Source organism: Ursus maritimus, unplaced genomic scaffold, assembly GCF_017311325.1.
Source record: "Ursus maritimus isolate PB19 unplaced genomic scaffold, ASM1731132v1 scaffold_32, whole genome shotgun sequence".
NCBI classification, from domain to species: Eukaryota; Metazoa; Chordata; class Mammalia; order Carnivora; family Ursidae; genus Ursus; species Ursus maritimus.
The window spans coordinates 7,137,953-7,164,157 of NW_024425786.1; the positions used below are offsets into that span (position 1 = coordinate 7,137,953).

At 46.6% G+C, this 26,205-nt stretch overlaps 1 protein-coding gene and 1 long non-coding RNA gene across 3 annotated transcripts in view; both read left to right on the top strand.

Annotated features, from left to right (window-relative positions):
• Positions 1–1,552: 1,552 nt before the first annotated feature.
• On the top strand, positions 1,553–15,783 carry RBP7 (retinol binding protein 7). Its single transcript, XM_040645759.1, has 4 exons — positions 1,553–1,706; positions 12,184–12,362; positions 12,492–12,593; positions 15,536–15,783. The coding sequence occupies exons 1-4, from the start codon at positions 1,634–1,636 to the stop codon at positions 15,584–15,586; spliced, it is 405 nt and encodes a 134-aa protein (XP_040501693.1). The 5' UTR covers positions 1,553–1,633; the 3' UTR covers positions 15,587–15,783.
• Positions 15,784–16,883: 1,100 nt separating this feature from the next.
• Positions 16,884–26,205, top strand: part of LOC103666670 — a 33,270-nt gene continuing 23,948 nt past the window's right edge. The window contains exons 1-2 of one of the 2 annotated variants that reach the window (XR_005839028.1): positions 16,884–16,923; positions 17,835–17,992. This is a non-coding gene — a long non-coding RNA (uncharacterized LOC103666670). Of the gene's footprint in view, positions 16,924–17,181; positions 17,993–26,205 lie in introns of those variants that run through there. The other variant, XR_005839026.1, reaches the window with a different exon arrangement.

Below are 26,205 nucleotides of genomic sequence, written 5' to 3' on the forward strand. Positions count from 1 at the left end.
TGACTGGAGTTCCTGAGTTGGGGGAGACAGAATGTGACACGGTTGTAGAAGTATCCAGAAGCCAAATCAGGAAGGGCTTTTTGAACCATAGGAGAGTACAAATTTCCTTTCAAGAAAAATAGAACAACACCAAAGGGTTTTAAGCAGAGGAATGATCAAATCTGAGTTACTTTTCTCAAAAGCTTGCCCTGGCTACAGTGTGGAGGACGGTTTGATGGGATCAGAGGGGAAGCGGCAAGTCCAGGCAGGAGGCAAGACATGATGGCAGCTTGGGTTAGGATAGTAAAACCAACAGGACTGGCTGATGGATTGGAAGTGGATGAGCAGAGAAGAGAGAAATCCACAGTATCTACTTGGTTTTGGGCTTGAGCAACCAGGTGACTGGTAACCAGTCATGTGGTTTATGGAGATGAGGAGAGCGAAGACTATTCCATACCGTCCTGGATGTGTTCAGTTTGAGATGCGCTTCAGACATCCAAGTGGAGACATCACCTAGGCAGTGAGAGGTGGCACAGGAGCTCAGAAGCCAGGCTGCCTGGGATCAAATCCAGACTCTTCCCCCAACTGTATGACCTTGGACAGGTTCTTTGTCTCAGTTTTTGTCTCTGTCAAATGGATACAATAAAGTATTGGAGAAGTAGGATTTTGTGACAAATGATAATATACACAGTAAGCACTCAATCAATGTTAACTATTAATATATTTGAGTCTGTGGTGCCTGGCTGGCTCAGTTGGTAGGATATGTGACTCTTAATCTCAGGGTCATGAGTTCAAGCTCCACATTGGGTATGGAGCCTACTTAAAATAAAATAAAAAATAAAATAAAATAAAAAATAAAATCTTTAAATATAGTTGAGTCTGGAGCTCATGGGTGAGTCAGAAATAGACTCTAAATTTTGGAGCCGGCAGGTTAGCCTACATTTCCAGCCCTCTTCTCTGCTTTCTCCATTGTCAAGACTGAAGAGGAGATTCCTCAGGTTCCCTGCAGTTAGAAGTGGCATCTGACATAGCTTTGGCCAATGACTATAAATAGAAATCTAAGGAAGGGCTAATGGCAGGTGGTGCTTTCCCCCTTCCTTCTCACCTGGAACGGGGATGTCCTGGCAGGAAACCCAGCAGCCAATTCATGACGGCGAGGTAACCAGCGGGCATAAAAGGCCAGGAGAATCACGGAGATGCCGCTTCCACCTTCCCGAGTTGCCAACCATCACTCTCCCAGGACTGCTTGATAGGTAAGAGAAACTAACCTCTATGTATACTGAGACCACCAGAGTTGGGTTCTTTGACCGGAAACTTTATTAATGCCATGCATTTGAATTCCCTTGGTCATTATTACCGTGCAGGCAGAGAAAAAAGTGCGGCTCGGAGCACGGTGTGGGGCGCGCCTGGGTTTAGAGTTCAAGAGGAGGAGGTGGAAGGCGCAAGATAGCAGGAGCGGCCGCGCGCGGGGGCAGAAAACCGGGAGCACGTGGCGGAGCAGGCGGGAGCCCAGAGGGTTTCCCAGCAGGTGCGTCCGAGGCTCGGCTCCTCCCGGCGCTGCTGTCACCTCGCGGTCCCGCCCCGGCCCGCCTCCCCGGCCCCGCACATAAGCCGAGGCCCCGCCGCCCGCCGGCCGCTGTCGCCCTGCCCCGCCATGACCGCCGACCTCAGCGGCACCTGGAACCTGCTCAGCAGCGACAACTTCGAGGGCTATATGCTGGCCCTAGGTAGGGCGGGGGGGTCCGCGCCGCCCACCGGCAGTCCTGGGGTCGGCGCGGAGGCCGCGGGGCTTGGCCTGGCCGTCCGTTTCCCGGGGCGGCCGTCTTCCCGTACTTGGTACCCCCGTACCCCCATCCCTCTGTTCCGCCCTCCCCCGTCCCCTGGTCTCCCCTCCCGCGTCTCCCCCTCCTCCATCCCACCCGTCCATCATCTCTCCTCCACCCCGTTTCCCAGTCTCCCCGTCCTGTGTCCTACTCCCAACTATCCAGTGTCCTCCCCAACCCCCTGTCCCTACATCTCCCCGTCCTCCTCCCCCTTCCCCTGTACCCCCTCTACCATTCCCCCCCTCGTCCATCCTCCGTCCCCACGTCCATCCTCTGCCCCCCCCCTTCCCGCGTACTTCCTTTCCCCCCCGTCGCCGGTCCTTAAGCCTGTGCCCCCGTCGGTCTCTACCCGCCCCGTGGCCGATTCTCCGGCCACCTCTCAGGAGGACTTGGGGGTCCGAAGGGCGTCCTGCCGGCGAGGGGACGTCCTGGTCCCTCTGCGGCGAGGCTCTGGATTTCTCCCAAGTCCTGGGGCTCTGCTAGCGAGGTCGCCGGCCCTGGGAGTCCAGAGCTCCCGGCTGCGCTCAGGTGCACGAGGTCCCCGCCGCCCCCCACCAGGCGACTCTGGTGCCCGCTAGAGTTCGGGAACCGCTTTGGAAATCTTTAGTTTTCTGACTTCCCCTCTCCCCTCAAGGGCTTGAGTGGGGACAAGAAACCCAGACCCCTAGGTGGCCACCCCCCCCCTGCCCCCAAGGACTTAGTGCCAGCCCCGGGGCCGGTGGTGGGTGACTGGAGGGGTCTTTTCTTTGCCTGGGCCCTGCTCCCCCCAGTGCGTAGCGGGGAGCCTAGTCTGCGCCCAGGGAAGGGGACTCGGTAGCCGCCAGGGGTGTATAAGGGGTGGTGGGGGTCTGACCCATGTCCTTGCTTCGCAGGGGCTTGGAGAATGTTTCCTGCCCTTGAAGGTAGAACACCTCCCTTCCTTACTGATTCCCAGTTTGTCCTTCTCTTACTGTGGTTCTTCAGATGTGGGGCCTCAGAGCACCTCTGTGCCAAGCGCCTTCCCCTGAGTGACACCAATCGGTGGCTAGAGCAGCTGGGAGCATGGGGACCCGGCAGCTGTTCTGGCTTCTCCTTATCTGACACTGGGCCTGTTGCTGCATCTATAAATTGAGAGGGAGGGAGGGCCATTTTAACGCTTTTGAAATGTACAGTTCTGTGGCTCCAGTGGGTTCTTAAGAGTTCCGTGCTTTTGGTGGGCTTCCTCTCCGCCCTCCACACTCTAAGTAGGGAAGTCTGGGGCTTCTCAAGGTAAATCTGATTCAGACCACCATAAAACCCTGTAGCGAAGGAAAGAAAGATTTTGCACATCCTATCCTAGGTTCATTGGCTGGGGCCGTGTAAATTAGACTAACAAAGGACAGATGAACCACCAGAAGCTGGTGGCAGCTGCTGGTGAGGGCACCTGGGAGCACTCAGTGTTGGGCGGTTGGAACTTGAGCCTGTCTGTAGAACATCTTAGCAAAGAGCAGTAACTTTGTAGAGAAGGGACAAGACAGACTCTGAGTTTCTAGGGGGGTATTGGGGGGAAGGTAACTAACAATACAAGGGGCAACTAACAGCAAATAGGGGCTGGTTGGGAAGGTTTATTTTTATTATGTAGTTCTTCTGGGGCTGTCTCCAGGCTGCTAAGAGTCTAGAGTCACCTCCCTAACTGCTGCCTGTCCTAGAACAGAGGGGAGGGGGGACAACTTGACAAGTTTATGTCCTGGTTGTAGGCAGATGGGGGAGGGCCGAGAGCTTTGCTTCTGTCGGCTTCTTCCCGGTTGTCTTCGGTTCAATATAATCAGTATGCCAGCGTGGCGTATTTTGGGGTGCCGTATCCTGATCACCCTTCAACCTGAATCTCATTTCCTTTGCTTCCAATTCCTGAGTAGGAGTGAATGCTTACGTTTCCCAAAGGCGGTGGGTCCTGATATTTTACTTATCTGCCCCACCTCCAAATGAGTGGTGACGTGTGACTATAAGCGCTTTCTTCCCTGGTTTATCTGGCTGTGATCTGGCCACTCGTGTGAGGGATAAAGGCTAAACGTCAGGTGATGGCTTCGAATGCTGCCTTGGTCTCTGCTGCGAGTGTGACAATCTCCATGGCTTTTATTTTTATTTTATTTTATTTTTTTTTTTTTTAAGATTTTATTTATTTATTTGACAGAGATAGAGACAGCCAGCGAGAGAGGGAACACAAGCAGGGGGAGTGGGAGAGGAAGAAGCAGGCTCATAGCGGAAGAGCCTGATGTGGGGCTCGATCCCAGATCGCCGGGATCACGCCCTGAGCGGAAGGCAGACGCCTAACCGCTGTGCCACCCAGGCGCCCCTCTCCATGGCTTTTAGAGCAAACCTCTGAGACACAACAGAATGGAGTCAGAGTCAGCATTCCAAGTACGGGAAGACGTCCTGCGCGAAGTCTGTCTGGTATCACAAAGCAGCCTTCTGAATGTCGGGATTAGTGTTTTTCACATCTGCCTTAGTACCATCCCTCACCTGTCCCCACAGTCTTGCTTTTCTGTACGCTCTGCTAGGATCCCTTGTTTGATACTTTTTTTCCATGATGACAGTAGAGGCTTAACAATGATCTGCCACAGTGCGAGATCCTAGAGGTTAACAGAGGCCATTTATTTATTTACTTGACATATTTATTTTTGATCCAACTCGCTTCCCAGAGGACTAAGCCATGTAGCACTGAGTCAGCATCCTGCCTCGCAACCCTTAGTCTTACTTTTGGTTCAGGTTCCAGAAAGATACTCAATCCCGACAATGCACATAACTCTTACTTGCCATCTGTTTGCCAAAAGAAACGTAAGTGCGCTGAGGATTTCTGGAATAGAGAGGCTGTTTAGGGTAACAGAGCGTCACGCCGGAAACCCAGCTAGCTTAGCCGTTGACTGTGGGTCATAGAATCAAAGTTACGTAACTTCTGACTTCCTTTAGTTTCCCCTTTTGTCAAACGAGGTCGTTGGGCCAGATCTGATATTCTAAGTATCTCAAGTACAGACCAAGAGATCTCTTGCATTCTATACGATAGCTGAAATCAGACTTAAAACCTCTTGCCAGTTCCTCACTAGCTGGGAAGAAAGTGATCTGGCACCCACTGCAAATAACACGGACTCCAGGGTCAACCCGGTCTCCCCTGGACAGATTAGGGGCTCGGGACCAGATAAGGGTAGGGTTTTGTTACTCAGAGCTAGCAGGAGCCTCTTAGCTTGCAGACTCTGAGCCTCACCCCAGATCCCAGGTTCACAGCATCAGAATCTGCATTTAACCAGATTCGCAGGTGATTCAGATGCCAATTAAAACTTAAGTGCTGCTCTGTCATGTGTCAAGTCATCGGAGGGACAACTGCAGAATGTAACCACAGTTGACCCTGAACACACAGGTTTGAACTATGTGGATCTGCTTATATGAGGATTTTCTTTTTATAAATACAGTATAGAATTGTTCATGTATTTTTGCTACCGTATGATTTTCTTAATGACATTTTCTTTTTCTCTACCTGACTTTATTGTAAGAATACAGCATCGAATACACATAACATACAAAATGTGTATTAACCGTTTGTGTTATTGGGAAGGCTTCTGGTCACCAGGAGGCTATTATCAGTGAAGTGTTGAGGGAGTCAAGAGTTACATAAGGATTTTCAACTGAGCACGACAGGACTCCCCTAACCCCTGTGGTGTTCAAGGGTCAACTGTACCGGAAAACCTATTGTCCTTACTTATGCATATTCTAATACCGACTTATGCAGAAATAGACCTTTCCTGAGAACTTTTGCCTCTGCTGATGGCAAACTAATTTATTTATACTAACTCTCCCAAAGAAGATAGCTAAATTAAGCTAGACCAAATATATATATTTTCTGAACAGACTGTAGATTCACTGTGAATCATTCTTGGTGGTCCAGAAAAATCTCAAGACCTGAACTTGAATTCAGGTGCTTCCAGACAGCCAGTGGCCTTAAAAGCAATAATAACCACCCCCTCCAAAAAAAAAAAACAAAAAAAACAAAAAAAACAAAAAAAAAACACCCTCTTTGGAGGAAGAGAACATCATGCCAGCCCTACATGCACACTCTACAGAAACAGTGCCCAAGAAATAATCAAGTCAAGCAAGTACATAAGGAGATAAAAACGCATGACAGGAAAATTCTGGAAGGTGTTGGCTCTGTCGTCGTGATTGAGCAAACACCCCTGGGTGTTTGCTTAAGCCCAAACACACAAATTGCACATATTAAATACGTACTGGTTTTTGTACATCAATTATACCTCAATAAAGCTGTTAAAAAATTAAAAGACCCTAGTAGCAAGAATCCGTAGAAACGACCAACAACAGAAACAGGGTCTCCAGATACTGGGATTAGCCGAAATAGAACAAGAAGCAGTTTATGCTGAGTTTAATTAAGGCAAGGAACCAGAATCTATACAGAGTAACATAGCAGAGTTGAGAAAGAAACAAATAGAAATTCTAGAATTGAAACATAACAAGCAAACTTAGAAACTTAGCAAGCTCTGTTCTTCAAACTCCGCTCTGTGTCCCATGTTTTCAGAGATAAGAATGCTCCTAACCTCCATTGTAGAGAAGGCGCCTCTCGTATGAGGGTCTTGGGACCTGCTCGCAGGGAAGGTCAGAAAGCTCTTCTCGCACCTACCATCCCTCAAATTTCTTCAGCTTAAACTATTCAATACGCCAAGCTACCGTATTTGGGGGGGAGCATGACCTAAGCCCCATCAAGAACAGAGTTTCCGCCCAGGAGGATGAAAAAATTCTGGAATTGGCTAATGGTGGTGGCTGGACAACATTGTGAATCTACTTACCACCATTGAACTGTATGCCTAAAAATGAATAAAATGGTAAATTTTATGTTATGTATATTTTATCACAATAAAAAAAAAATCCAAGAACCTTTTATTGTAAGGAGACTTTAGTAGAAAACCTACAACAAATCCTATATTACTTTTAAAAAAATTAGAACTCCTTTTAAATGCAGTTGTTTGAATTGATTAATAAGTACATGTTGTCAATTAGCCTTCCCTCCTATCTTCACCATGTCTTAGTGATGTGGGAAAGAAAGGCAAAAGAAAAATTAAATTTCCTTACTTCCTACAGCCATTGACAAGCCCTTGAAACAGGTAGAGTGGCCTTCCTCTGGGAGCTCAGTTACCTCGATGTTGACACTGTGCTAAGGGCAAAAGGCAATCTTAGCTCGACTCCCAGGATCCTGTAAGTGGACTTTAACATATAAAAATTCCTTTGGAAACTTCCTTTATCTCTACCCCCCAAGATACATATTGGCAGTCGTCCTCCAAGCATAGGACCCACCCATATACATCTGAAGAGTCTCATGACTGAGTTTTTACTAAACAGGAATAAATGACCTTTTCTTAACAATGGCTATGTCCCCTCGGGATCCTGGAAACCTTGTTTCCAAAATACCCGGGAGACTTACGCTATCCCTAACCCCCTCCCACCTTGAGAGCATATAATGGGCCACTCCTCACGACCCCAGTGCACCTCTTTCTGCCCATGGGTCCTGTCCCCAAGCTTTAATAAAACTACCATTTTTTAAATAAACATATTTTCCCCTTTTTTAAAAAAATTTATTTTTCATTTATTTGAGAGAGAGAGCACAAGTGGGGGCGAAGGGTAGAGGGAGAGGGAGAAGCAGGCTCCCTGTTGAGCAGGTAGGCAGACGTGGGGCTCGATCCCTGGACCCTGGGCCATGACTCGAGCTGAAGGCAGATGCTTAACTGACTGAGCCACCCAGGTGCCCCTAATAAAACTACCATTTTGCACCAAAGATGTCTCAAGAATTCTTTCTTGGCCATCGGCTTTGAACCCTAACATCTTTCCTGCATCGTTATGACTTTAGACAGTGGACTAAAACGTGTTTTTAAACCCAGAGTTTTATACTTAAGGGGAGTAAAGATAGCTCCTATAGTAAGAACCAGAGAATCCTTATCTTTTTCATTAGATGGAAGGAACATACAACCAGGAAATCTGTCCCTTTTGGTGAAAAACAGAGCTTGGGATCTCTGTCCTGGCTGAATATTTAACTTAACAAAGTGCTTAGTAAATTATACAAGGTCTTACATTTAGATTCTTTAAAAAATAAGCACATAGCACATAGAAGGAATTTATGATTGGAATAATCAAGGTGCTTCTAGGTTTAAGAGGATTGTTTTCAGGGTGCCTGGGTGGCTCAGTCGGTTAAGCATCTTCTTGAGATCAAGTCCCACATGGGGCTCCCTGCTCAGCAGGGAATCTGCTTCTCCCTCTGCCCCTCCCCCCAACTTGTGCACGCTCTCTCTCTCAAATAAATAAAATATTAAAAAAAAAAAGATTGTTTTCAATTTTCCTTTAATTGAAACAGATTCTCTTCTTAAAGGGAGACTTTGATTATTCTGTTTTCACCTTCCTTCTTGGTTATAAACTCCTTAAGTACAAGGACTGCGCATTTATGACTTTGATCTCTCTACCCCTACTCCCACCCCCAGTAAAAGGTATTTAAATATTTCATTTGCCTGAAGAGAGGGAAGGTAGTGCCACAGCCATTAAGAAAGTGTCTCTCCTCAAAGCTACTGCTCAACCAGCTCCAGGAATCTCCTCCAGCTTTAATCCATTAACGAATATCACTTAGGCATTTACTGTGTGTTAGGGGCTGGGGCGGGAGAAAGTATTTAAAGAGGCAAAGAAGGTGCTTGCTCTCTGATATTTCTTGTTCCAGTGCAGAGGGAGGGCGCTTTCCCTGCCCTAGGGCTTTGCACACATTAGGTGTGTGTTTCATAAATGCAACTTGACAGAGGAAAAAGCAAATGATAGGAGACATGAGTGTGGGATAGGACTCACATAAGTGTGGGGAGAAAACGCTATACTTTGGATAAAGGCAGACAGTGGAAAACTTCAATTCTAGATATTAAATAGTCACCAACTTAAACTTCCAGCATTTCACTTTCAAAGAAGTGAGGACAGTAGGACAACCTATATAGATTTCATGAGCACAGAAAGCAGGGCTCCTAAGTTAAAAAGGCAATTATGGGATTTGTGGGGGCAACTTATCTAAATCAGGAGGGCGTGTGCAGATTCTGTGCCTTTGTTTTAGGAGTTGTTTTTCTAATTAAAATATTGGCTTAAACAATAAGTGAGCCATGCAGTTTTAGAATTATTCAGGATTAAGGATAACCTTGCTTCTTTTTCTTTTACACAAGGATAGTTTTTCAGACCAGAACCTGGGAGATCAGTGTAATTGAAAATAATCTTCTGAAAGCCCAGCAACTCTGTTGAAGCCTCAGATCTGGCTTAAGTACTAAATCCTTACGTCGTACTTCTAATACTGGAATGGCTATTTACGTAATGCTATAAATGTTAAATTTTATCTTAAGAACTGAGCTAACAATCCTGGATATTACTGATCAACTTGAATATACAAAGTGCTGTCAATGGTTTTTGATGTTTTTTTTTTTTTCCATCTACCTATAAGGAAAATACATTCCATAAGAGAATCACAGACAATGGTGTAGGAAAAGAAGTGGTGGCCACTTTTTTTTAAAAGTAGAAGTAAGGTGAATGCCTGTTGGCAGAGGTAAGAGTCAAGTAAGGTATCAGAGAAGACCCAGCAACACATCTCGTGATGTGCCCCAGCCAGCAGCTCTCTCGAGGGGGGAAATAACTCCTCTTTGACTGGAACTCATCTTGCAGCTCCCCAGCCTGGTTCTAACATTGCTCTTCAAAGAAGTACGTTTGCCTGCTTTTTAAAGTCTGGAAAATGGGGTGCTTGGGTGGCTCAGTTGGTTAAGCGTCTGCCTTCAGCTTGGATCATGGTCTCGGGATCCTGGGATCGAACCTCACATCGGGCTCCCTGCTCAGTGGGGAATCTGCTTCTCCTTTTCACTCTCCCTCTGTGCTCTTCCCCCCTCCAATGAATAAATAAGATTAAAAAAAAAAAAAAGGAGCTAGCCTGGGGTTTGGGAGTTCCTGGTGGACTCCACCGTAGCCAGGGAAGACCCAGGGTGTAAAGCTCCAGGCAGGAAGGAACCAGCTGCTAAAGGCTGCGGGTGTTCACCATTTTGTCCCCATCACCCTCTTTAATCCCAATGAACATGAGAAGGTGGTGGTGTGACCAGCTTGCCCAAGATCACCACATAAGCTGGGATTTAAAAACCAATTTCTCTTGCCTCCAAAACCCGCATTGCCTCCAGATTAGAAGTGGCTTTGGGATTAAGAGTTAATGTGAGCAGCTGAAGTTTAGAAAAGTATAAGTCAGTGTTGGCTTCTCTGAGATCCTGCCCTAAAGTGTATACGCACACGCACGTGTAGTGGTCCGCAAAGTAGCTGCGTTATCCCTTCCTTCTGCATGGATGCCTTATTCCTACATGAAAATCTAATGGTATGGAAAAGCATGGCTTGTCTGGATCAAAGCCCTGTGAGCACAAAGGCTAATTGGACCACTGAGGTCACAGCAAACATGGACTGGCAGAAACTGACCAGACCTTAAGCTGATTTAAATTTTGATCTTTAGGGGCAGCTGGGTGGCTCATTCGGTTAAGCGTCTGACTTCGCCGCAGGTCATGATCCTGGGGTCCTGGGATCGAGCTCCTTGTGGGGCTCCGTGCTCATTGGGAAATCCGCTTCTCCCTCTCCCTCTGCTCCTTCCCCCCTGCTCGTGCTCTCTCTCTCTCAAATAAATAGATAAAATCTTTAAATTTTTATTCATATATATATGAAGAGTTTTCTCAAAATAAGGACATTTATATAATTTTTGAGCTTAGAAATGGATGGGGCTATTGAGATGCTGAAGGAGACCTGCTCCGTGCTTGGCCACGTTTTCTGGACTGGAAGGGCTTTCTGTGAAGCCCTGAGCGGCAGTTCGTGTCAGATGAAAACAAAATCTGTCAGGCAAACAAATTAAAACGGGGACGTCACCTGGCCGGCTCAGTCAGTGGAGCGTGCGACTCTTGATCTCGGGGTTGTAAGTTTGAGCCCCATGTTGGATGTAGAGATTAAAGAGATAAAACCTTAAAAAAATAAAAAAATAAAAAATGAAACAGGGGTCAATTCTGGGACCAAACTACCTTCAATGAGCCATGTAAGCTGCTGAAATAAAGATTCCTGGAACTTTATTTTACGTAATAGGATAATCCCTAAATGGGAGAAGCATGCATGCCCTGTGGCTCATAGAAATGTCTAGGTGATGAGCCAGCCTACAATGGTGACTGACTGCCAATTAGACGGTGTCACCTGCTCCTAACAGTCCCGTGGCACCCATCCGACTTCATTTTCTTGAGTTAGAGCCCTGTGGTCCTTCTGGCGCCCCCACATTTCATCTCACGATCCTCTTCCCTCCTCATCTCCGTCATTCTGCTCTGGTCACCCCAGGCTCCTGGCGGTTCCTGAAACCCTCTGGCACACCCTTCCCTGCTGTCCCTGGGCTCCCTGTGACCTCTGCCTTACACTCTCCCCAGAAATCTGCATGATTTGCTTCTGCACCTCATTTGGCTCCAGGTGACACTTGGCTGCCCTACCTAAGATAGCAGCAGGTGCCTGGCTGGCTTAGTCAGGAGAGCACGTGACTCTTGATCGTGGGGTTTTGAGTTTGAGCCCCAAGTTGCGTGTAGAGATTACTTAATGTAAAAAACTAAAATAAAACAGCCACAGTTACCTCTAGCTACATAATGTGCTCAAAGCTACTAGAAGGGAAATGGGGTTCAAATCCACTGTCTATATCAAAACCTGGATCTTCTCAGCATTCCATGTCTCTGTGTGTGACTCTGTTTTAAAGTTTATTGAAGACTTCTAAATGTATTGTAGTATATGCATATTTACAGTGGCTTTTGACCTTTTTTGTTGTTGTTTAGAAACTGTTCAAAAGCTTTTAAAAAAATTTTTTTTAATTTTATTTAAACTCAATTAATTAACATATAATGTATTATTAGTTTCAGAGGTAGAGTTCAGTGATTCATCAGTTGTCTATAACAAATGCTGTCTTAATCCAAAGTGTAAATACATAAAGGAGACAAAGGCTGAGTTGCTGTGTTTGAGTTTGGGTTGGGGCCTAAGTCCTTGTCCCCTTGGCTTTCTTGTCCTCTTCTCTGCCTCTGGTGGGGGGACTCCCAGAACAGCTTCTTCCAGGCCCAGCTTCAAATCCATTACCTAAGGCACAGCCAGCCAATGACTCTTCCCTGAAAGCTATTCAAGCTTTTTAATCAAGCCTCTGGATAGAGTTTTGCCCAGATAACTCCCTACAGATCCAATTTCGGCAGTAAGCAGCACTGAAATTGCGAAAGACACACTAGTGATGAAACACAATGATTTTGAGGACAGCTGCCAAATTCTTAGGTTTTGCATCTTGAGCGAATGTTGAGACTTCTTTTCTTTTCTAAAAATTGTTTTTAAGGTATCGACTTTGCTACTCGTAAGATAGCCAAGTTGCTGAAGCCACAGAAAGTGATTGAGCAAGATGGGGATTCTTTTACCATCCACACATACAGCACCCTGAAGAACTACCTTGTTACATTCAAAGTTGGAGAAGAGTTTGACGAGGATAATAAAGGCCTGGATAACAGGAAATGCAGGGTAAAAAAAATTTTTTTAAATTCAAATGATAACATAGGCTCTTGGTTTTGCAAGATGAACTCGGCCTTCTTAGTACCTGTGGAGGAGCTTGTCAGAGCAAACCAGCCTCTCCTCCCCTCTCTCCTGCAGAGCTTGGTCACATGGGACAATGACAGACTCACCTGTGTCCAGAAGGGGGAGAAGAAGAACAGAGGCTGGACCCATTGGATCGAAGGGGACGAACTCCACCTGGTACTTGCCACATTTTGTTCTTATATCTAATGAGATGATACAGTGTTGCACCATGGCAGCGTTCCCACCATTCCAAACCACTGTTTTCAGTTTGGCATGTTACCTTCCGCTCTCTGACGGAGTATTCTGCTTTTTCACTTATGACAAAACACATTCCAGGTTTTAAAATAATTTCCCTGTTGAATTAATCATGTATTAATAGAAAAAATATAGAGGGGCACCTGAGTGGCTCAGTTGGTTAAGCATCTGCCTTCAGCTCAGGTCATGATCCCAGGGAGCTGGGATTGAGCCCCGCATCAGGCTCCCTTCTTGGCGAGGGGTCTGCTTCTCCCTCTCCGTGCCCCCCTCCTCATGCTCTCTCTCACTATCTCTCTCTCTCTCAAATAAATAAAATCATTAAAAATATATATATAAGAAATTTGTATATAATATGTATAAATGTATATTACATGTATATTACATGCATATTGTGAATGTATATTACAAGTGTGTGTGTATATATAAATATATACATATATATATAAATTAAATAAAATAAGGTAGCAAACTGGCTTCATAATACTCTATCAGGTTGGTGAACTATCATTTTTAGAAAACATTTCCATAATCTCAGTGTCCAGGAGTATTGTTTCAGGGTGTTTTCTGCTATTGCTCAAATTCATGTGAACAGAGCTTTTTGCATCCATGGATTTATTTCCTTCGGAAGAATTCACGGAGAGGATCATTGTTAGAGGCACACACATCATTGCCGCTCTCTGCTTAGTTGCCTTACTCACTTCCGAAAGATCGTCTCCTTGCTGAGGCCACCAGCGCTTCATGAACATACAAGTTATAACTCAAGCTAATCAATAATTTCTAAATATAATTTAGAAGGTATGGGGCGCCTGGGTGGCTCAGTCGGTTAAGTGTCCGACTCTTGATCTCAGCTCAGGTCTGGATCTCAGGGTTGTGAGTTTAAGCCCCGCATTGGGCTCTATGCTGGGCACGGAGCGTACTTTGAAAAAGAGAGAGAGAGAGAGAGAGAGAGAGAGAAGGTATAAAATTGTACATCGAGGCTTAATTATGGCTTTTTACATGAAAATTGCTTCCTGCCATGTATATTATAATGGCTTACATTTTTCGAGTGATGATTTTGTGCTCAATTACTGTGCTAAATCTTTGTGTGCATGATCTCACTTGGTCTTCAAGACAGTCCTGTGATAGGGCGCCTGGGTGGCTCAGTCGTTGAGCATCTGCCTTCGGCTCAGGTCATGATCCCAGCGTTCTGGTGTTCTGGGATCAAGCCCCGCATCGGGCTCCCTGCTCTGCGGGAAGCCTGCTTCTCCCTCTCCCACTCCCCCTGCTTGTGTTCCCTCTCTCGCTGCCTTTCTCTCTGTCAAATAAATAAATAAAATCTTAAAAAAAAGGGGCGCCTGGGTGGCACAGCAGTTGAGCGTCTGCCTTCAGCTCGGGGCGTGATCCCGGTGTTATGGGATCGAGCCCCACATCAGGCTCCTCCGCTGTGAGCCTGCTTCTTCCTCTCCCACTCCCCCTGCTTGTGTTCCCTCTCTCACTGGCTGTCTCAATCTCTGTCAAATAAATAAATAAAATCTTTTAAAAAAAAATCTTAAAAAAAAAAAAAAGAGTGCTGTGAAAGGGACACTGTTTTTCCCATTTACAAATGAAGAGATTGAGATTTAGAAATTCCCCAAGGCTGCCAAGTAGAGATTCAAATCCAGGTCTGATAAAAATATGTGCTTTCAACTCTGTCCTTTTGCCTCGATGTACAGAAATCTAAGCCATACCCATGAAAACAAAATTAGAGCACTTGCCTTAAAATTGGATGTGGGTGGTCTTTGAGGGTCTGGGTGGTCTTTGATTACAAAGGCATTAAAGATATTTTGATTTGGGGGGCTCCTGGCTGGCTCAGACATACAGCATGTGACTCTTGATCTCGGGTTTGTGAGTTCACACCCCAGGTTGGGTGTGGAGCATACTTTAAATAAAAAAGATATTTTGATTCTAGATGGATAAATCTTACACTCTTCTGACAATAGAAACAAAATCAAGAAACTTGCTATCACAAAAGTGTAATGTGGAACTTTAAAGAAAACACCAAGTGCATTTGAGGATATACAGATTAGTTGGCTCTAAGAAGTAAAGTTCAAATGACATGCATCCTAGCTTGGGATGTCCATGAACTCTGCCCAAGCAGAGGATGGAAGGACCCCACCTCTGAGGATACTCACAGGACAATCCCTCCATGCCGTGGTATAATACAAAATAAATATTTGGTCTTTGTACCTGGTTCTTAAAACCCTTGGAATCTCCAGAGTAATTAATGAGGGTCTCCTGTAGGCTAATGAGATGATCAATGGTTGGGGTCTCCCAGATGGCCAAAGATTTAATCAATCATGCCTACGTAACGAAACCTCCACAAACACCCCTAAACGAGAGGGTTTGGAGATCTTCCTAGTTGGTGAGAACATTGACGCGCGGGGAGAGCGTCACTCCTGTAGAGGGCGTGGAAAGTCTGCACACACACCCCCACACTGTGTCCTATGCATCTATTGGGCTGTTCTCTAGTTGCACCCTTTATAATAAACCTGTAAATGTAAGTAAAGAGTGTTTCTGTGAACCGCTAGCAAATTGTTGAACCTGAGGAGGGGGTCGTGGGAATCCCGTTCGTAGCTGGTCGGTCAGACACTCGGGTGGCCTGGAACTTGGGACTGATGTCTGAAGTGGGGGCAATTTTCTAGATGGAGCCCTTAGCCTGTGGGGTCTGTGCTAGCTCTGGGGCATTAGTGTCAGAAGCGAATTGTTGGACACCCAGTTGGAAAAGACACTGCGTATTTGCTGTCAGAAGTGTCTGAGTAATAATAATAATAATAATAATAATAATAATAATAATAATAGACTGCATGTCCACTCATCTTCTTTCTCCTGTTCCTCCTTATCCCTAGGAAATGTTCTGTGAAGGCCAAGTGTGCAAACAGACGTTCCAGAGAGCCTGAGCTGTATCCAGCCACAGAGCCCACATGTGACTGCCGCTTAATGCTGAAATCTGTCCCCAGATGAACAGATGTTCACCTGTCCTGGTTGGCGATGGGAACTTGTGGTCAGAGAGATGTTCCACAGCCGGTATCAGACACTATTTACTCAGATTGGGGCAAGATGGCTCTGTTTCAATAAACCTGTCCAACGACCCTGACTTTTGTTCCTTCTAAATGTAGTGTATCCCATTATTTGAAGAAGTATTTGAAAGCCTTCTAGGTGCACCATGGACACACCAATGAACAGGCTGTAGTTCCGTCTTCAAGGTCTAGCGAGGAAATGGACAGAACAATCATCGGAACAGCGGTGAGATGTACTGGCAGCTCTGAGAGCTCAGGAAGGGAAACCAAACCTTTGGGGGTGGGCAAGTGGCAGCAGGGGTGGGGGTAGTGGAGGTGGTCTCTGGGCTCAAAACTGAAGCACAGATGGGCAGGAAGCACCGGGAAGCATTCTAGGTAAAAGGCTGGGGGTAGGTTGGAGGGATGTTTGAGCACCTGAAAGATTGCGTTTGCTGGATCATGGGCCTGTCTGGGTGGAACGGCCAGAGATACCAGAGGAGGCTGAAGGCAGGCAGGGGCCCTATCATGAAGAATCTGGAAGGCTGGGTGACAGAGCTAAGATTTGTCCTCAAAGTAATAGGGAGATAGTGCCTGTCTCTAAGCAGAAGATCTGCACAGCTAGATTGGCTCACAGAAGGGAACCCCAGCTGCACAGGGGAGAAAGGGCTGTAGGTGGGGGATGCAATTCAGGAGCCAGTTTAGAAAACGCTGCCAGAAATCCCAGCGTGAGGTGGTGCCAGTCAGGAGCACCCGGAGCCTGAGTCTCAAATACAGTGACTGGACTCGGGGCTGGAGAGAAATAACTAATCATGTAGGATGCAGACTCCATGGTCCCAGGTGGTCGACGAGCTGATGCGCCGTAGGGATGTTGGAAGGGGAGGAGTCAAGGAAGATGCCCTGTTTCGGTTCAGGCAGCTGTAGGAAGGAAGGTCGGAGCCTTCAGAAAGAAGGCAACACACACAGAAAAATGAGCTCTGGATTTTGAGGGGCCTGTGCCCAGTGTAAGCCTGGCCATCAGGAGATGATGTCAAGCACATACACTCTGCATATGGATGAGACTGTCTGGGACATTGTGTCTATTTATCTATCTATTTTATGAATTTATTTATTTATTTAAAATATTTTATTCATTTATTTGACAGAGCACAAGCAGGGGGAGGGGCAGAGGGAGAAGGAGAAGCAGGCAGCCTGATGTGGGGCTCAATCCCAGAACCCCGAGATCATGACCTGAGCCGAAGGTAGACGCTTTTTTTTTTTTTTTAAGATTTTATTTATTTATTTGACAGAGTGAGAGATAGTCAGCAAGAGAGGGAACACAGGCAGGGAGAGTGGGAGAGGAAGAAGCAGGCTCCCAGCGGAGCAGGGAGCCTGATGCAGGGCTTGATCTCAAGACTCTGGGATCACGCCCTAAGCCGAAGGCAGACGCTTAACGAATGAGCCACCCAGGTGTCCCTACGATTTTATTTATAAGTAATCCCTACACTCAGGGTGGGCTTGAACTTACAACCCCGAGATCCAGAGGGGCATGCTCTACCGACGGAGCCAGCCAGGTGCCCCAGAGACACTGTATTCCAAGTGAGGAAAGAGAAACCTGAGGCCCAGTGGGGTACAGAGCAGAGGTGGCCAGAGGGGGGCTGGAGAAACTGGGCAGCATCCACGAAGCGAAGGCAGGAAACGTTTCGGGGTCCAGGGAATGGTTCGTGCTCGCTGAGATGCCAGAGGCAGCAAGAAGCCAAGCGGGATCATTCTGTCTGGGTGAGGCTGGTCCAGGGGCAGGCTGGTGCTGAGCCAGCGTGCGGGGGGTGGGGGCGGTGGTGTGGAAGCGGGGGAGGCAAGCAAGTACAGACAGGGAGTGTTTGGCTGAGAAGTGGAAGGAACGAGTGGATAGTTTCAGGGAGGCTTGCAAGGGAGCGACTAGTTCAGACCCGTGGGACTGCTGGGTCATGGAGTCAACGCAGGGTAAGGGAAGTCAGGGGAGCTGATGGTGTGCTAGGCTCTAAGCTGAGCTTGGCTTTAGGGGAAAGGTCTATGCCTAGAAGGAGCTCACAGACTCCACATAATGACAGAATTCAAGGGGAAATTAAAGTCTGAGCATCAGATCTAACTCTTGTTTCAACTAACAGAAACCAACTTGTTACTTTGACCTTAGACGCAATGACTTTAGAGCCCGAGAAAGTCAGAAGGCAATTGTGGACCCAATTAGAGATGGTGACCCCACCAAACGACTATGAAATTGTTTCAGAATCAAATCAGGTATAAGTGGATTAGCTGAGCTGGCAGATGGACATCAGAGTTGAGAATTATGTGGTGAGTAATCTTTTTTTTTTTTTGGTGCAAAATGGTGGTTTATTAAAGCACGGGAACAGGACCCGTGGGCAGAAAGAGCTGCTGCACCGGGGTCTCGCGGAGTGGTGATTATATGCTCAGGAGGTGGGGAAGTAAGGCAAAGGGAGGTTTCAAAAGAACTTTCATAGGCTCAAGCGGACCGACCTACAAGATACCCGAGGCCTTGCCGTTGTCAAGTGAAGGTTGTTTTCCCCTCTAGCAAGGTATTAACATTTAGTTGGGAGATTCCTGGAAGAATGTCACACATGTCCCACCCAGGAGTGGGGACTAGGGGGAGGTCGCAGGGTGTCAGCTTGTGCTTGGTCTTCAGCCAGCCTTCTGCTCCCTCATCATTTCCCCCTTGAACAATTTTGACCCTTCAATCTTTAAGATTGTTGAAGGTGGAAGGTCTCATCTTCTGTAACGTCTTCCTGCTGAGGGGCGTAGAGACGTCCCCACCTATGGGTCAGTATTGGTCAGTTGGGGAACATATAGGGGAGTTACAAAAGGGGGGGGCAGCTGAAACCAGCGAGGTCAACACAGATGAACCTCCTTGAGAAGGGATCATCTGTTGATGTGAAGTCATTGTAGGGCTGGGGTCTCGACACCAAGCGGAGAGATGCTGAAAAAGACAATGCATTAAGATTAGTAGGGCTATAAGAATGAGAAGTCCGATAAAGAGATCCTTTTTTTTTTTTAAGATTTTATTTATTTATGTGACAGAGAGACAGCCAGCGGGAGAGGGAACACAGCAGGGGGAGTGGGAGAGGAAGAAGCAGGCTCCCAGCAGAGGAGCCCGATGTGGGACTCGATCCCGGAACGCCAGGATCACGCCCTGAGCCAAAGGCAGACGATTAACGACTGCGCCACCCAGGCGCCCCTAAAGAGACCCTTAATAGTCACCCATAATTTTCCTCCAGTCCAGGAGTTAAAAGCAAAAAGCGTCAATCTGCGTACTCACGCCAGTTAGAAACCCAGAAATATTTGTGGGATCTGGAAGGTATACCCAGCATTCTGTTTTTATGATAGTGCAAGTTGTACCTTGTGCAACAGTTAAAACAGCTAATGCTATTCTATTTTATAAAGCAGCTTTACACATTTGTATTACTCAAGTATTTAGTAGAGAAATGCTATTTTGAGTGTCATTTAGGGCTTTGACCATGTACTTACTAAGAGTTTCCACGTGCCAAACATCCTTCAGTCTCCAAGAGGGAACAAAGATGGATAGTAGGTGGTCATACCAATGCAACGCAGAACACGTCCACCATCATTTTAAATTTGGAAGGTTGGCTGGGTTGGTAATGGTTTTAATAATATGTCCGTGCGTCTAGGCAAAACCCAGAGTACAGCGGCCTATCCAGCCTGGGGGAAGCCAGGGCCACAAGTTAGCGTCACATAGCCATTGGGTCCCAGCCAGGAGCCAGCCATCTAATACTGGGCCTCCTTGAAGTGTAGTCGGCATACTAAGGGTTCGGAGCGCCATCCTTTGAATGTGTGAATTTCAGGTCCATATTTGATTGGGCAGTTATGGCTTGATAATAATCCTCTTGTCTTTAAATCGCTCCATGGGCATATAGGACTAGGACGGCATACTTGGAGTCAGGATAAATAATTTTAAGGCTTTTGCCAATTGCAAAGCACAGGTGGGCGCTGTTCATTCTGCTTTGGGGGCAGGTGTGTTTGCTGACAGGGCTTTGGCCTTAACAGTCTGAGTTAAGACTGTAGCATACCCAGTTTTTCATACCCCCTTTTCCATGAAACTGTGGCTACTGATAAACCAACTGTCATCTGCATTTTTAATAGGGGCATCTTAAATCTGATCGACTGGAATAAACAAGATCACTAACCTCTGAACACTTTGCTCCATAGAAGTACAATGGTCAGGTCCAGCCACAAGGGTAGATGGGTTTTAAGGTTGACAGGTTTTAAATATATTTCAGGCATATCTATAAGCACTGCCTGGTGTTTAATAAGTCAGCCTCCTATCATACATTGGTGGTTTTGGTTTGTAAGACACGCTGGACCTGATGTGAAGTCATTACAGTCCGGGGACTGTCCCATAGTGAACTTTGAGGCTCCTTTTACCAGGAGGGCTGTTGTATGTTTCGCTAAAGCCTTTGTTTGCAATTGTACCTCCCTAGAGGTGGCTTCGAGGGTAAATATGACTATGAGGGACGAAACCATTAAGAAGCACTTTTTGTTTGAGGTCCAGCCTTAACAATATCCTAATTACAAGGAATCACTGGCAAGTGGGAGAAAACTTGTCAAGAGCTAAGGGCATCCCCAACTGCATCATCCAATCTTATCACAAAGAAAGTGGGGCCATCCATTATCTCCACAAGTCTGTAGTTAGCCCCATGGAGTGAGGTATGCTCCGGGTTTGAAGGAAAAATTTCATCATCCCAGCCACATAGACTTGGTCAAGGTGATAGCTGAGTTATACAGTTGTTGGGGGATTAATTCCATTTTCCAATTGTTTAAATACTCATATGCCCATGGGGTCCTGTTATCCCCACAGAACAACAAATAAGATTATCTAGACATGAGCTATTATGTAGAAATAGAAAAGTTATTTCTCTGAAGTTCCAAGGTGTCTGGCTTAGGCAAGCAACATTCAAAGACAATCAGAGCTAGAATTTAACATCTACGAAGGTGAGTTATTGAAACAATTTCTCTCTAAAATAACCTTCATTTTTAATCGGAAATAGCCAAATCAAAAGAAAGAAAGAAAGAAAGAGCCAAATCAGGACTAATTTATTTGAAAAACAAGTTCAGTTTTAACAAACTTGGCCCAATTAGTGATTATCATATAGACCTTTTAACATCTGCTTTGCTGCAACTTTTTATAAGGAATCTCCAGGTTGAACTTTTAGTAGCCTCTCTGGGCCAGAAGCCAAGCCAAGTACTTGCCATCATACATGCCTGTAACACCTGTAGATTGGGCACATTGCTTTTCTTAGGGTCCCCAAATATCCTGAGGTTCCTGCACCTGCCAGGAAGCGACATCCTTTACTCACCTGGTGAGGCCGCTGGGAACTCCGTAAGCAAGGTATCAGGCCACCAGTTCCAAGGGGCTTTATGGCTCCAACTAAGTCAACCTTAGTTCCTCAAAGCTGTTTGGTCATATCCGAGTCTATGCATGTCTCTCTCAAATACGACATTCCAGTCAAAGCCTTGGGAAAATAGCCAATGTTTCCAGTGTCCTGTTACAAGGAGAACAGATTCTTAGTGAACTTATGCAAATGACTATGATTGCCATGAAAGAAAGAATACTCACTGAGACCTTTTTTTTTTTTTTTAAAGATTTTTGTTTATTTATTTGACAGAGAGAGAGACAGCCAGCGAGAGAGGGAACACAAGCAGGGGGAGTGGGAGAGGAAGAAGCAGGCTTCCAGCGGAGCAGGGAGCCCGATGCGGGGCTTGATCCCAGCACCCTGGGATCAGGCCCTCCGCCGAAGGCAGATGCTTAATGACTGAGCCACCCAGGCGCCCCTCACTGAGACCTTTTGAATCAGAGGGTTCAGGTAGAGAGAAAAGTTAAATGCTTTGTTTACAAATGAATATTACACGTTTCTGTAAGTCATAGATATCTTAAGAGAAAGCTTCCTTAATCTGGAGAACCTGCCATTTTTAATCCATGGAGAACACTAGAAAAGTTTTACAAGGGGAAATTACCGAATTTTGTAATTTAAGTAGTTAGTAGTGGACATTCACGGAAAACAGTAAAGATAGAAATCCATCATGATTCTAAACGACATTAAACATATGTCATCCTTATAGCCAACTTCCCTAGGAAACGGTCCCCAGTTGGGTTTTCATTCAGTTGGGTACTGGTTTCAGCTGGCTCCGAGTGGAGGTCCCGTGGGCAGAAGTGGCTAGACCAGGGATTTGAAGGGAATCACATTAGATCAATCAAGAGGAAACCTCACACGAGAGTCTTAAGATTGGCAGCTGTCCTGGTGACTTAGGTGGCTGTCCCAAGTCCAAGACAGACCTATACAAGACCTTGTATAAGGACAGCAGTAAAGAAAGGGCATCAAGTTTTTGGGTCTTATTACCATCCTGGCCAGGGTACTAACTTCCAGCCAAAGGGCAGGCTTTCTCCTCCCCATAGAGTAGCCACAGGCTAGAGGGTTGCAGCCTAAGCAATTGGTGATTGACATGAAAGTGTTCCAGTAACACCGTCCTCCTTGAAGAGCCCCTGAAAGGAGAGTAAAGGAAGAGGAGAGAAAGTACTCATCAACTTTGCACCGAAGCTCAGAGTCCAGCTGTAAAGACTCAAAGCCCCGCGTTTGGGCATCATATGATGGGGTGTTGGACTGTAGGTGAGGCTTGGTGGGGTGAGGTCTGGAGCCGACGACAAGAAAGAATTCTTGAGACATCCTGGGTGCAAAATGGTGCTTTATTAAAGCTCGGGGACAGGACCCATGGGAAGAAAGAGCTGCTGCCTGTGGTGAGTAGTCGAAATCCGGGGCTGTGGGTTGCGTGGACTACCGTTTTTGGAACTCTTCTCCCTCACTTCAGGTCACTGCTTTGAGGCAATTTGAAACAATAGGCTCTTGTGGGAGGCAAAATTTTATCAGCATTTATTAATTTTTCCAAATATGAGTAAATGTGTGAATTCCTGGAATTTAGCAGTGAACAAAAGGAAAAATTTCTCCCCTCATGGATCTTCCTTTCCCACGGGAGGAGACAGATAATAAACATCAGTGAAGAATAGAGTGAATCAGGGGCACCTGGGTGGCACGTTTGGTTGTGACTGACTCTTGGTTTCAGCTCAAGTCACGATCTTAGGGTCTTGGGATTGAGCCCCCACACTGGGTTCCATGCTCAGCTCAAAGTCTGCTTAAGACTCTCTCTCCCTCGCTTTCTGCCCCTCCCCCTGCTCTCTTCCTCTCTCAAATAAATTAATAAATCTTTAAAAAATACATAATGCAGGAGCTCCTGGGTAGTTCAGTCGGTGAAGCATCTGCCTTCAGCTCAGGTCACGATCCCAGGGGCCTGGGCTGGAGTCCTGCATTGGGCTCCCTGCTCAGCGAGGAGCCTTCTTCTCCCTCTCCTCCCTGCTCATGCTCGCTCATGCTTGCTGTTCTCACTCGTGCTCTCTGTCGCTATCTTGGTCTCTCTCTCAAATAAATAAATAAAATCTTAAAAAAAAAAAAAAAGACAAGAAACTGAATCGAAATCAGCTTGTAAATCTAACCACTAGTTCATAGGGAATGTGGGGAGAAAGCAGGGTGTGTTACACCATCCGTCAAGTCCAGAATGTGGGGAATTCAATTCTATAAGACAAATAGGCGAGTATATCACCAAATAACATAGCATGATAAAAATAGGGATAAGGGGAAACTAAAAGAAGGAAAGAAGTAGGGACCTTACCAATCAAATGCAGTATGTGGAGCTTGTGTACGTCCTGCTTAAAATAAAGTAAACATATAAAGCCCTATGTTAGGGGGCACCTGGCTGGCTCAGTTGGAATAGCATGAGACTCTTTATCTCGGGGTCATGGGTTCGAGTCCCACATTGGGTGTCGAGATTACTAAAAAATAAATAAGAACAAAACAAATACTTGAAATGTTTCTTTTTTTTAAAAAAAGACGTATTTAGATACTTAGGGAAATTTGAGTGGATGTTAGATGATAAAAAACAACTTCTCTGTGTATTAATGGGGTGTGTGTTTTTTAAACTTTCCTTTTGAAGACATGCTGACATATTTACATGTAAAATTATATGTTTGGAATTTCCTTTGAAATATTCCAGCAAAAAAAAATCCCAAAAAAAAAAAAAAAAAAGCAAAACATTAGGAGTATAGATGAAACAAGGGTTGCAAAGTTTTTTATGATTTAAAAGGAGCTGGGTGTATGTGAGTGCTGTGGACAGAACTGTGTCCCCCAAAACTCATGTTGAAGCCCTAACCACCACGTGACTGTGTTTGGAGATGGACCCTTTAATGAGGTGGTTAAGGTTAAGTGAGATTACAGGGTGGGGCCCTGACCCTATAGAATCAGTGTTCTGGAAGAGACTCCAGAGAGCTTTCTCCCTGTCTCTCCCTGAAATGCTTCCTCTGTTGCTCCCTCCTTCCCTGTGCCCTTCTCCCTCATCCCCCTCCTCTCTTCCTCCTCAGGTCCAGAAATTTTTTTTCAAGACTTTATTTTATTTATTGGGGGGGGGGAGGCAAAGGAAGAGGGAGAGAGAGAATCATAAGGCGGTCCCACATCTAGCGCCAGGGAGGAGGCTGAAGGGCCTCTAGCTCACAACCCTGAGATGATGACCTGAGCAGAAGTCAAGCCCCCCACTTGTGCTTGTATTAATCAAGCTTAACCACTAAGCCACCGTTATATTTTCTAAATATTTGTTTGTATGTATGGAAACTCTATGCCCAAGGTAGGGCTTGAACTCACAACCCTGAGATCTAGAGTTCCATGCTCTGCCCCCAGAGCCAGCCCCTCGACCCTAGAAAATGTTTCTTTTAAAATCAATTCCTCACTCGGGTGCCTGGGTGGCTCAGTCGGTGAAGCGTCCGCCTTCAGCTCAGGTCATGATCTCAGGGTCCTGGAACTGAGTCCCCCATCAGACTCCCTGCTCAGCGGGGAGTCTGCTCCTCCCTTTGCCTGCTTCTCCCCCTGCTTGTGCGCGCTCGCTCTCTCAAATGAATGGCATAAAATCTTAAGGAAAAAAAAAAGAAGCAAAAATAGTTTAAAAATAAATAAGAACAACTCACTTAAGCAGCACACAGAATCAAAGTGCATGGTTTTCTTTCAACCTTCATCCTTTACGACTGCTGAGATCTGTTTCTTCAGGCACCTTTTTTAGGAAACCGAGTGGGAAAATGCAACTTCCCGAGACTCTCACTCTCCTGCTCTCCAAGGAAAGGGCGGGCACCCACCTTCCTGTGGCCGTATTTTGGCCGCAGATACCGAGCGCTGGGGAAGCGCCGCACCGCGTTCGCCCCGACCGGACGCCCCCCAACCCCCTCTTCCCTGGCCCTGACGCCGCCAGCCCGCGGCCCCTCTCCCCCCGCCCCCGCCCGGGGTCCCCGCCCTAGCCCCAGACGCCCTGCCCCTGTGCCCCACTCCCCGGCAGGGCTGCGCTGCTCGCCCAGCGGCTCAGGCCCTGAAGGGGGCCTGCTGGTTGGGGGGCGGCGGCCCTCAGCCTGTCTGTCCCCAGCACCGCTGCCGGGCACCGCAGCGGGATGCGACGCCGGCTCCTCCCCGCCGCTGTTAGGCGCTAGGTGGCGGCGGGGCCTCGCCGAGAGCGCCCCTTCCTGGCCCAGCCGCACCTCCTCCGCGGGCCACTGCGGAGGGAGGGGCCCTCGCTCTTTTTTTTTTTTTTAAGTTTTTAGATTTAGGGTGTTTTGTTTACATAACAACATTTTATTATTTTAACAGTTTTTAGGAGTCCAGCGCATGTGCATTAAACACACACACTAACGTGCAGTCATCCCACCGTCCATCTGCGGAACTTTCCATCTTCCAGACTGAAAAGGTCCGCGTTGAACCGCACTACCCCACTCCCTTCCCTGGCTCCTGGCAACCACCGTTCTGCTTTCTGTCTCTACCACTCGCTCTGACAACTCATATAAGTGGAATCGTAATATTTGCCCTGTGGGGCTGGCTTATTTTACGTGGCTCACATCGTGGAGCTTCCTCTGTGCTGTAACGCGTGTCAGAATTCCCTTCCTTTCAAAGGCTGAGTGATGTTCCATTGTATTGTTGGGATATGCCACATTTTGAGGATCCACTCATCCCTCTGTGGACGCTGGGGTTGTTGTCCACCTTTTGGTGATTGTGAATAATGCCGCTGTGAACGTGGGTGTGCACATAGCCATTGGAATCCCAGCTTTCAACTCTTTTGGGTATCAGCTCAGAAGTAGAATGTCTAGGTCATATGGTGATTCTAGGTTTAACTTTGAGGACCTGCCACATGGTCCGCAGCAGCTGCCCCATTTCACGTTCTCACCCACAGAGCACGAGAGTTCCCCTTTCTCCACATCCTCCCCAACACTTGTTTTCTGTTTTTGAAGTTTTTTTTTTTAAAGATTTTATTTATTTATTTGACAGAGATAGAGACAGCCAGCAAGAGAGGGAACACAAGCAGGGGGAGCGGGAGAGGAAGAAGCAGGCTCATAGCGGAGGAGCCTGATGTGGGGCTCGATCCCAGAACGCCGGGATCACGCCCTGAGCTGAAGGCAGATG